Source organism: Pezoporus wallicus, unplaced genomic scaffold (genome assembly GCF_028554395.1).
Source record: "Pezoporus wallicus isolate ANWC-B61680 ecotype Strahan unplaced genomic scaffold, APGP_CSIRO_Pwel_v1 contig_6428, whole genome shotgun sequence".
Taxonomy (NCBI): Eukaryota; Metazoa; Chordata; class Aves; order Psittaciformes; family Psittacidae; genus Pezoporus; species Pezoporus wallicus.
Window position 1 is genome coordinate 1,886,440 of NW_026639269.1, and position 12,506 is coordinate 1,898,945.

General features: G+C 39.6%; 1 protein-coding gene across 2 annotated transcripts in view; it reads left to right on the plus strand.

Moving 5' to 3' along the window:
- Window positions 1-556: 556 nt before the first annotated feature.
- The window catches only part of MLIP (muscular LMNA interacting protein), a 107,949-nt gene continuing 95,999 nt past the window's right edge, over window positions 557-12,506 (plus strand). Inside the window, exon 1 of one of the 2 annotated variants that reach the window (XM_057414038.1) lies at window positions 557-820. In XM_057414038.1, coding sequence (XP_057270021.1) covers window positions 761-820 — 60 coding nt within the window. In that variant the 5' untranslated portion in view covers window positions 557-760. The remainder of the gene's footprint in view (window positions 821-12,506) is intronic. The other variant, XM_057414039.1, reaches the window with a different exon arrangement.

Sequence of the window (12,506 nt, forward strand, 5' to 3'; positions counted from 1 at the left end):
TGTGAACCAGAGCCAGGTTATTCTTCTAGAGTTAACTGACTCCATAACGACCATTTGTATGGATATTCACTTCATTTTAAATGCTTACTGGTCATTTCTCATATTTAGGGGTGCTCACAGTGCCTGCTGAAAGTTTTGCAATTCTTTCTGCGTTTCAAAAATCCAAGATGTCATGTTCTAATATTAGAAAAGGACAGTACACTCTGCATGAATGTGTATGAGCATAGTTCAGTCCCAAATACCCAACGGAGAAAGATCAATAGTCATGCTAAAGCAGCAATTAAAAATGCTGTTCTGTATGCTTTCTGCCTCTACATAACATACTAACGTAACATAACATATAACATATGGTGCCAGCTAATCATATTTGATGTTTTACTGGCTTAATCTCTGTGAATACAAGCTGGTGCTACTGAGACCATAGCTATCTATTTTCATGGAGTTTTTGAGTATGAGCTTTTGGGGTAGAAGGGGGGAGGGGGGAGTAAATGGGTCCAGTAACCAGAATGCCTCCTGAATAATTTTCTGTGATGCCAAACCAACATTTATTGTTATCAGAGGCAGCTGCCTGCCCTCTCCCCACGCTTCTATTTGTGGATTTTCAACAGCTATAAATGGAAACACGCGCTGACCAGAAATCACCACAGTGCTGTCTGATACTTCTCTCTCCCGACTCCAAAAGTACTGGGATATCTAACATGTAGTGAGGTTAAATCACTTCTGCTCAGTATATTAGGGTGTTTTTCCCACGCCCTGGGAAATGGAGTTAGGAAAACAGGTAAAAGTCTCAGGAAGAGATGCTTTAGAGGAAAAACGAACGGTAAGATATGTGGAGAAATGTTACTGTTTATTTATTTATTTATTTAATGATAAGAAGGAGAGGCAAATCTTCTGTTGTACTTCATAGGAGTATTTCTGGGCTTCCTTTAACCACTGACCTTGAAGATTAAAACTTCATTCATGTATGTTAAATTAATTGTGATGGCACATTTCTGTGGAAATACCGTAAATTTGTGAATGTATTTTGTGTGCATGTGAAGTGCAAAAACTTAACTCTCAGTTCAATGTCAATTTGTTATCGTAACCCAAACCAACAGCTGACAGTCTGTGGTTTTATTAGAATTTTCTTGAAGGACTATTTCATGTCTTTGCACACTATTATTCATAACTCTGGATCAGCAAAATGCAGAAGAAACTGTTTGCCTGGGTCTGGAGTGTGTCTGGAGCTTACTGAAAAGAGGTGTGAACAAAACAAATTATTAAAAGAAAACAAACACAGACAAACCAGAGTTTATTTTTAATTAGCTCGGGCTTGAAATGCATTGACAAGGCTATATTCTTGATATCACAAAAAGGGCAGTTTATTCTTCACTTTGCAAAGCTGTGAAGGAAGGTGGTCATCACTTCTGTTAAGAAACAAATTAGCACGGAGTTTGTTAGCACTTATCTGAAATAGTGGTGGTGTTGTGTTAGTTTGATTTCGTGGTGCGCCAGCATTTACTCTTGTTTAATCGCGACATTTACCAGCCTTGATTAAGGGAGACTTGGCAAGCTTGTGTTAGTTGACAGTTTTAAATACAGTTTCACCCAGGCAAGGGGAAGTGCAGAAACTGAAAGTAATGACTTGGCCTTAAAGTACCTTTTCTTTTTTTATGAAAAGAAGTATTTATATAAAGAGTAACATTCAAAACAACATTGGTAAAGCTTTAGCATGATGTTTTGACTAATATCTAATGTTTTACTTGTTCATTTTCTCATTAGTGAATTAATGTTATACACTGACTTCATTTTGAATTTGTGGTTGATACGTAAAATATAAGGAAAACTCTTCAAAATTAAAAGCAAATGTGAAATCCACAAAAGCTTCAGGAAAGCTTTTGAAGGAAATGTTTGAAATTTTGTTCTAGCAGATATATGGAGGAAATACATAGCAATGTCAACAGGCACTATTATGTAATTGTTGACTGCATCTTAGTGCACAAAATATTGAGCAGGCACCCTTAAGTCAGGCTTTCCCACAGTGCAGAGCTCTTCATTTCGAATCCTAATGATCTTCTGATGACTTCCTCTGTGCGCATCATTTACTAATTTTAAGGAGCAAACTGGAGCAAACAGGGACCCCACTGATGGGAGCCACGTTAATGCTTGTGCCAGGTCACCAGCTGTTTGGTTGTTTCAAAACTGAATTCTTGTAACATGGTGAGGTGAGAGGGTCCCTGTCAGCAGCGGCAGGTCACATCCCTGTGAGTGCTCAGCAAGAGGGTGCTTTTGGTGGGTTTCATGGAGCTCTGCTGGCAGTGGAGGAATGCCCTGGCCCCACGCCCGTCCTCCTGCCTGATGACAGCATCTAGCCTCCTCTTCGCCCCATCTCTTTATTTGCTTGTTTAGCCTTAATGCCTTTATTTTGGATTGCTACATGGATTTCACTTCACCATCACTTTTCCCTGGTTTGTACCTCCTGGGCTTTTATTGATTCTGTCCTTTTCTCTTTGTTACATGCAGGTCAGGTCAATATTCCAACACTGCACGGGAGCAGTGTCAATCTGTGCTACAGATACTATTTGTACATGTTACATGTGCATTTGTTCATGTCTGTGCATATGTTTAACTTCAATATAGCAAATTCATAAACAATTTTGTATTATAGGTGCTCGGAGGTGTCAATTTTCAACATTATGTGCTGTTAACTGGATTTTTTTCTTTATGTCTGTTTTGTAAAAGCATAGGATAACTCAGGTGCAAAGGGAGCTCAGAAGGTCTCTAGCCAAGAAGAGTATAAAGCACTAACAACGAACATCTGAATGTTCATTAAACAAGTTCAGTTGTCAAGCCAGCGTTTTAGCCATCTATGACAATCACTAAGGCCCTCATGTCCTGGCAAGGATATGAGAATGTTGTGGGAGACAGTATGGAGGCAAGTCAGGGTAAATGACATCCACTGCTCTCTCCTTAATCATAAGTCCAGTAATTTCATTGTAGAAGGCAATCAGGTTGGTCAGGTATGATTTCCAAATGCTGTTCCCAATCACCTGTTTACAACAGGCAGGGGTTGGTTGAATTGGCTCACGTACCCCTGTTTTGATGTGATGCTTATCCACTGCTGGTTGCTTTCCTCCTCCTTGACCTCTGCTGCTGAGCACAGAGGTCTGGGAGAACTTGTTAGTGAAGGCTGATGCAAAGACATCACTGAGTCACCCTAGTCTTATCCCTACCTGCTTCCACCTTCTGTGCTGCCTTTTTGCACTGCAGCTCTGCTACAAACTCCCTGTTTAGCCCCACTGGCATCCTGATAAGTTTGCTTGTCTTCCTGAATACCAGCATGGACAGTCATGCATGTGTAAGAGGTGGTTTTCACATACAAGATGGCTTTCCCAAGCTCCATCTGTTTCCAAGCTGCCTCCCATGGGATCCCACTTACCAGCTCTCGAATAAGCCTGAAGTCAGCTTTCCTAAAGTCCAGGATCGGTTCTCTGGTACTGGTCTTCCTCAGTCCCCCAGAAGATCTTCAGCTTCATTATTTCTCAGTCACTACCACCAAGCCTGCCACTGAGTATCATATCCCCAGCCACTTCTTTCTCATTTCTGTATAACAGATCCAGCTGTGCATGACATTGGTTGGCCTGTATGGCGCCTGTATCAGGAAGCTATATTTGGCACCATCCAGAAATCCTTTGAGTTGCTTGCATCCTGCTGTTTTGTTCTGCAGCAGGTGTCAGGGAAGATAAAGTCTCCCATAAAACCCAAGGTCTGTAATCCAGATACTTGCTTGTGTTATTTAAATAAGTTGTTGTGAGGAGCATAATCTACTTCCTCACCCCAGCCGTGTGGTCCTTAACCCAGTCCCAGTATGATGTCACCTTCACTGACCTCTCCTCCGATCCTCACCTGCAAGTACTCACCTACCCTGTTGTCCAACCTGTACCAGAACTCCCCACAGTTAAGCTGCTGCTTCACATTGAGAGATCCTCTTCTTACCTTCCTCATCTTTCTGAAAAGCCTGTGTCCATCCAATACATCACTATAGCCACCACATCTCAGTCATTTCTACAATGTCACAGTCCTGTGACCTATATATATTTATGTGTGTAAGAAAAATCTTGGGCTTGTATACTTTGTTACAAATATTTCTACGCATTTTCAAAAGAACAAAATCTATATAATCCTGAAATTATTCTGACTGCAGTGTGCCAATTAAATAGAGACCAGTTCATTCTCAAAGTATAACATCCATAAATCGCAACTTTGCAGAGAGTTTTATTAAATGGTGGTGTACCTTTACATTCATTGTGTACTGTGGATAAGATAAATAGTATAAAATTCTCTACCACTTCAGGATACTTCATGTAATATTTGTGAAATTTGTTGTTAAAGAATTTTTGTCTTTGCTTCCTGGAGGAAAATTCCTTGGCAGACAGGATCCTGAAGAGAGTCTTTGTGTGAAACTGGCTGTGGAAATGGAGGGCGCATTTTCTGATGTGAAAATAGAATGACTCACTCTCAAATACATTGGACCAAGCAGATGGACTCAATTTTCCCTTTCATAAAGGATTTTAGCATAGCTCAGAAGGACTGAGTAATTCCAGTTCCCCTGTTGAAATGACAACAGAGCTCAAAATAGTCTGTTTACATTCTGAAGCCCTCTTCCATTAATGCATATTACCTCTATTATTTGAAATCATTGTAATTATATTTCGCACTTGTCTGTTTCCTATTTGATCTCTTATCTCCCTGTGAAAATGCAGCACATGACGTATAGCATTTAAAATAATGTTTATATTGGCATGTTTAACAGGGAATGTCTTTGTGCTTTAGTTTTCATTATAAGTGTTTTTTGCTTTTGTGTTTTTTTTTACCTTCTTGTTACGGTAAGTAGTGATAAAGAGCGAACAGAATAAACCAAATGAATATATGGATCAGAAAGAATGCCATGCACTGCTTGAAGCAGCATTAAGGTTAGCTTTTGGATGAGAGGATGGACTCTGTAAGAAAGGGCTGCAGGACTTCATACAGAGAATTAGCATTTGCTTTACACAAACAATATGTGAATACAGCTCATACAGAGTAGACAGTTCAGATCAAGCCTACACAAGAGAAACAACGGTTAATCTTTGTTCACTGGTAGCAAAAGAAGGAGCCCTGTCAAGTTAGGTCCTCTCTGTGGGAAGTAAAGACTCTTCAGAGAAGACAGTCCATTTCCTGAAGTTTACCACCTAAGGGAGCCAAAACAGAATGGAGGATGGTGACTAATATGGTGATGACTGGCCCTGCTTGCAGGTTTAGTTGTTGATTTAACTACGTGCAAACCAGGTGAGAAGTAAGTATGGGACAGGAAAGGTTGTTTGAAGAGTAGAAGAGGAGGGAGGAGAGCTGGGTGAAGGCTGGTGTGAGTGGGCGTGGCAGGAGGTGCCAGGTACAATCACCCTCCCCATGGGGACCTCTTTACCAGGTCACCCTCTCTCTTGTGGTGGTGGGGGCTGCTGCCAGATGAGCAGAGATGGCACCACAGCCTCCAGGCTCAGGCTGTCACATCTTACCCAGGACCAGGACCCTATGGTCAGCGCTCTGTCATGCTACCTCTGGGTATGCACCGGGCTCCCATAGCAGGTACTGCTGGCTGCCTAATAGTTGCTGCAGTACTGAAGGGGCTGAGTGAGCAGGGGTGGCTGTACTGCTGGTCAAACAGGCATGGTAAAAGGTCTTAGTGCAAAGCAGCATGGAAAGAAAAGGAGCTGAGGGAAGAGCAAATGTTTTTTTTTTGTGCATATGCAGGGAATCAAATGCCCAAATGACAGAGTCATCTTTGGCATCAGGAGAAATCTCTACGTTTGAGTAACAAATAGAATAGCCGCTTCTGCCCATGGCACTGGAGAGGAACTGTGCTTATGCCTGTATGGATGCCAGCCTTTCCCGGTTTCCACAAGCAAATGCCCTTCCAGATTCACTGCAGTGGGTGGGGAAGGAAGCCTGGAAATGTTGAGGTGGGAGGAAAAAGCTTGTGGCTCAAGTCAAGCCACTTGCATTGTAGTCTGTGAAAGGGGCAGGTCTGTAGGTTCCTCGTGCATCAGGTGTCTCGCATGCGTGCATGGCTGAGGGTCTGCATGCTTGTATGTTTCTAGCCATGACAGCAGTGTAAGATCATAGAACAGCATTGCTGAGGTCAGCTAGGCTTCTTTTTCTTTGTAGAGAGAAGGTGATAATTGCTGCGGGTGAGAACGGCAGGGATTCAGGAAGTGAACTACAGTGGTACAGCCTGGAGAGCAGAATGTATAGGTGCTTCAGCAGGTTACACTCTATGAGAAAGATAGTGGCATGTACTGCCAGGTACAAAGACCTCATCCATTTTTGCCTCTCCTCTCCCCTAACAGGGGACAGGCTGGTAGCTGCAAGGCTGCAGACCTGTGTTGTTCAGATGAGAGGGTGAAGGTGAAAGGTAAAAAGAGATTTTTTGTTTGTTTAAGTCCTCTTTCTTAACTGGTTTACTTTACGCCTTGACTTTTCTATTTGTTTCTTATAAGAACACACCTACTCAGTAAAGAAACTCCTTAAAATATGTTGCCCTGCCTGAATCCATTCCTCAGTTGATTAATTCGGTACTGAAGTATGAGCATCATGCTCGTATCCAGCATAGCATATAAAACTAAATTAACACACATACTTACCGCAGAGTCAGAGAAGTTTTTATGTGTGTGTGTATATATTCTGTGATTCTATGATATTAACCTTTAAAGTTAGGCAAGCGCTTTACACGTATAATACCATGCTTTCAAACATCTGTTACATAAGTGTGCAATAATGAACTACTTCTTCATTGTTCAGGAGACTTCTAGTGTATTACAAGAGGATACAAGACTCTATGTCAGCTTTTTAAGATATGCAGGCTTTCTAGTGTGTAATTATAATAATATGTAAAAAAGGAGATTTTCTTAAGAAAAGATATAAAGCTGCATTTTAACTAATTGACCGATACAATATACACAAATGAATATTTCAGATGAGATATAAGGAAGAAACCTTTTATGATGAGGTGGTGAGGCACTGTCACAGGTTGCCCGGAGAAACTGGCTGCCCCATCCCTAAAAACTTCAAGGCCAGGTTGAATGGGGCTTTGAGCAATGTGGTCTAGTTGAAGATATCCCTGCTCATTGCAGGGTGGTTTGGACTAGATGACCTTCAAAGGTCCCTTCCAACCCAAAACATTGTATGATTCTATATTTAAATGACTCCTGTTTATCTAAGAAGAAAGCCTTATTTTTTCCTCTAGAGTTTGCTTGTGGCCTTCTCTGGGAGCTTCTGTCATGCAGCTGAGTTCAGGTGGGTGAGTCGTTGCACTTAAGGAGTTTTGTGCTGCTTTGTCCCAGGTTAGAGCAGCTTCAGCTGAAAGGGTTTGTCACGGGAGACACTTTCAAATATCCCTGAGCCCTGAAGTCATGGATTACTTCAGCAACTGATCACCAAGCAGGAAGGAATAAACTTGGAAGCTGCAAGTAGCAGAATATTTTTAGCACTGTTGATGTGACATTAAACAGGAAAAAAGCAAGCAGGAAACACTGAATCCTGGTTTGTCCTCCTTTCTAAACCTGTCACTTAGCTTTCACCTCATTGAGCTTATGAAACGTTTTCTTTAACCTAATGCCAGTTATACAGCACTGCTGAAATGCTTGAGGAAGGTTTTGGTTGCATCAGTGGGAAAAAAAGCTGTCTTGGAGGGATGTCATCAACTCATTTTTGGCTGGAGGTTATGTGGAACATTGCCATGCAATTTCATGCAGGGATTCAGAAGACGAGGGCAGCAGATTCCTGCAGGTACTTGAATGTGATAGTATAAGAGGCTTTTTAGGAACAAGTAGCAATTGCATATTTGAGCTTTTTGCAGTGGGGAAAGATAAGACTTCCTGTCTTATCAGCTGAATCAACTGCTGCAACAAAGTCATGAAGGGAAATTCAAATGATTGCATTTTGGGGAAGGCAGCAAAGAAAGAACTATTAACATGGAAAGATAGCCCCTGCTGATAATAGTCCTGGGAATATATTTCTAGGCACTGGAACTTTTTTGAAGTCAGTTGAACTGAAAGATTGGTCTGTGGTATGATATTGGTTTGGTACTTGCCTGAATAATACCGATGTGTAGCTTGAGAGATAGAATGGGTGAGAGACCATTTTCAGAATAAGTTTGGCTATGAAGACCATTACTGAGAAAAAATATGTGTTTTCAAACGATATTCCTCGGGAACGTGGGAGTGAGTTATGGGTGATACTTGGAAAGATGTTCTCTGTCTGTTACTGCTGCTGACAGTGAAATTCAGGACAGACACTAGGAAAATCTCTTTGTTAGAAGTGTGGGGTGGCACTGGAACAAGCAGAGAATTTGTGGAACATCGACCCTGGGAAATTGTCAGGATTCAACCATATGAAGTCATGGCTGATTTGACCTTGCTTTGACAGTAGACTTACCTTGACCTGGATACTGGAGTGGATGTCCTCCAGAGGTCCCTTCCAAACAACTTTCCTTTCGGTCTTTGATTTTGAAGCTGCACTACTGCATTTGTCATGAAACATGCTAACAGCTTTTTCCATCTGCAAAACACCTTTAACACATTTAACATGGATACACAATGTTCCTCTGTTTATCATTAAGACCTCTTCATTCTTGCATTATAAACAAACTGCTTTCAATTCACTGTCCTTTGAATTCTGAAAGCACTCAATAATACAGCAGTGGCATTAAATCTGTTACTTTGATATGAATTCTTGGAAATAGAGCTACTTGACAATGAACAGAATAAAAGGAAAGAAATGATTAGTGAAAGGGAGGAAGAAGGTGGATGTGAAGTGAGCTAGCCTTTGAGGGCAACAGGCAGACAAGCAACAAGAAGCTTCCATGTTTCCTTTGGATCAGTTATGAAATGCGTAACATTTCAGTTTGTTTTGCCCATATTGCCCTCCATGGATACACCATTAGATTATATTTAAAGGCTGGTAATTAATGATTGCTTGTTAAAATAATTTTCCTAAATACATTTTAGACATTGAGTCTAAGCATCTTAAGCACTAACTTACCCAGAAAAATCAAAGTCTTTCGAAGAAAATGATAGAAATATCAAGGCATCTTTATTATTTTTCTTGTCTTTGAAATAAGGCAGCAAATACTGTTGTGGCAGCAATGATGCAATAGCTTCATTGATATTTCTAAAAAAACTGGAATATCTTAACTTTATCAGGGCATTTAATAAAAAAATCTCTCCCAGAAAAGGCAGTGGTTATTTTTTCTCTCTTTTTTTTTTAATAAAAGATATGTTCTTATAATGTACTGTTGATTAGTAAAGGAACTCTAAATAATGCATTAAGGCTCTGTCAAGTGACGATTTAGTGTTTTTTTTCATCTATCCCTGAGGTGAAGATTCCACTAGATGAGGAGAAGTGGGAGTAGGGTGGCTGGCTGTGGCAGGAAAAAAGAAGTGTGCTAGTTTATCAACCCACCACATTGTGTAGTAAGTTCTGTAATAGAATTCTGCAGCTTTCCCTGCCTTTCTAAGGGTCAAATGTTGTGCCAGTCCAAGTGGAGAGAGACCAGGGAGCACATTCTGGTGTGCCACGGCAGGGGAGTTACTGTAATGTAGCCCTGCAAATGCCATCACCGCGTGTGTAATACTGCACAGCCAAATCTGCAGCCCAATGGCTGTTCTGAAGTGAAAGGCTTCCCAACATGGTTCTGTGTTTTCACAAGAAATTTTTTTTCACATCTGATTTTTTAATGTTTATTAGGAAATAGATGGTTGAACTGTCAGTTGTCTTGTTCAGCAGCAAAAACTGCACCTTGTGTTTTGGCAGTGGTCATCCTGTCATCAGATCTATTTGACGATGTTGTTTTAAGACAATATTAATCTTTATTGAATGTCATGGTCATACAGGAAACCTCTGTGCATTAAGTACTACAGTGTTGAGAATTAACTGGTAGATTTTCTAAAGGATTGACAGTGACATGTAGTACATACTTCAAAATATTTTCTGATGGCATTTTTACTATATCTGTCTGTATCTCGTAAGCATAAAAGGATTAATTAAATACAGATTGAGCTAATGAAGATCCATTCTTGAGGAAAAGGGACAAAAGCAGATATACTGAATTTAGATGAAAACGTAAATTTGCTCGATAGCTTTTAGTTTGTTAAGGATTCTGAATAGTGGAAAGCAGCAGGCCAGAGCTTTTCATATCTTGAATTGTACACAAATGAATGTATTCATACTCCAGAAGTGACAGATTTACAGAAATTCAAAAGCCAATTTCACATTTACCTCCATGAGACAGATATTGAATCATTGCCATTTTGTCTTTGCTTTTTTATGTTTCTTGCCTTGATCAGGACAAAAATTTGGAAATAAAACATGGGAAAATTATAGGGATTTTAAAATGCTTTGTTTTTAAACACTGTGGAAAAATCAACTGGATTCACTTGAACCACTAAAATTGAAGATTCTGGAAAGAGCCATCAGAATTTTTTCCCCTGTTGAATAGATTTTAAATTATATTCATAGTGGTTCTGTATATCTCACAAAAGTTTACTGACAGCACATTTATCACCATTTTACTGCTTCTTACAAATATAGATGTTGGTGACAATTTCGTATGGCAAACATGCCAGAAAAAGATCATTAGGTTTTTCAGCCTCAAGCAAGAGCTAAATAATGTAATATCCTTCTTTAGTAAATGCACATTGAAATACATCTAGATCAAAAGCCAGACATCAGCCGAACTGATAATCAAACAGATTATAATTCTTAGCAAATCTCCTGAGTCAAAACTGTGCTTTTTCTTTCAGTCTGAGAAAATAGCAAAATGTGAAGTATTTGTATTTGAAATCCCAGCAGAAAAGTGGATGTGATTTTTCTCTTTCTCTGTTTTTCCTCGGCGGATAATGTTTTCACTTGCGATGAAACTGATCTCAGATGAAAATACCGCAGCTTTCATTGTAGTTACGTTGTTTACATTGTATTAGGTGAACTAACACTGATAATCGCATTTAAAAAAGAAAAATCCCAAGAAACTGCCAGTGGTTTTTGTGAGGAGTAGCTAAATCTAACAAGATCCTAGGTTATAGTGTCTTTTTCTGTGAAAGAAAGGGTATGTGCTGAAGGATTACAGTGATGAATTATTTCTCTCATGAAGTCAACTTTCAGTTCCTGCCCAGGTTCTAAGGAGCAGAAATCGGGGCTGAGGGGCTCCAAGGTTGTGGACTGTGCTAACAATCTGTGGTGATGCAGTGCTGTGTCATGTGACAGATTGCCTGGGGTTTTCAGGGGCTCCAGTATTTATGGCTTCTAAGTATCTACGTCTGAAGATACACACTTTATATTCTGGAAAATTGGATTGTGTGAGCGAATTTAATTTTCCTTTGTTTTATCAGTGTGTTAATGGCATAAATGCCAATAACTTATGGGCTATTTATTTCTTCTCAAGTGGTGATTGTGCTTAGGGATTGCCACCACCAGCTAAATCAGGATATGATGCGATCAGAGCATTTACCCCCAGTAGTTTTATAAGTAAAATATGGTAAAATGATACCTAATATTTCATCCTTCTGTTTCCAATTGATAATTTTTGCATTTTTCAGAACATGTGCTTCCTGACCCACGCAGAAAACATAACTCAAATGGTCAGGATGTTCAAAGAAAAGGAAACTTGGCGTTTTCACCCTCCACCACGTTGACCGTACAGAAGGGATGAGTTCAAAACACAGTTCAGCACACTGCAAAGTGCTCTCAGAAATTACCCACTGGCAGGAAGGGTGTAGGTGGCACTTATGAGGGGCAAGTTAAAGCAATTTCTTAAAAAGAGCAAAATTTGTGGATATTAGAGATTTTAGTGCTCCAGCTTCTTGAATGTAGACTAAAATGAATCAGATAATATTCAGGATTCAAACTGGTTGTTTTGGAAACCAGCGGAGACTCTAAATCATTGCATAAGTATTAATAAAGTTTGCATCATCTTTAGCATTACTAATACTGTAATTTTATATGATGCATGTTGCAATTTCACCATCTACATCAGGGCCTCTGAGATCAAGGTTAGGAACCAATACATAACCAGTGTCTACTCTAGTCTCCTGAACACACTGCACATGCCATTGTACACTAAATTCTTTGTATAAATTCTCTGTAAATGTCTTTCATGTCAAGTTCAGATGTTTATTTCAAGCTGCTATTGAATATATGGAAAAAGTACTATTTCATGTGAACTTGATTTTCTTTAGAAGACAGTAAACAGCTCATTTTTTCCCTTCTCCTCATTTTTCATGACTAAACATCCCAACATTTGTTATATTCTTGATTTCAATAAATAGTTCTCTAACTAAATGTGTTTATGTAATTTTAAATATTTATAATTCACATATTAAATATGTAAATTTCATAAACAGAAAGCTATTGCCATGAATTAGGATTTATGTGTGGATTTGTGCTGGAAAATGAAGTACATTTTAAATAGGTTTTAATGAAGTTTTAAAACTGTA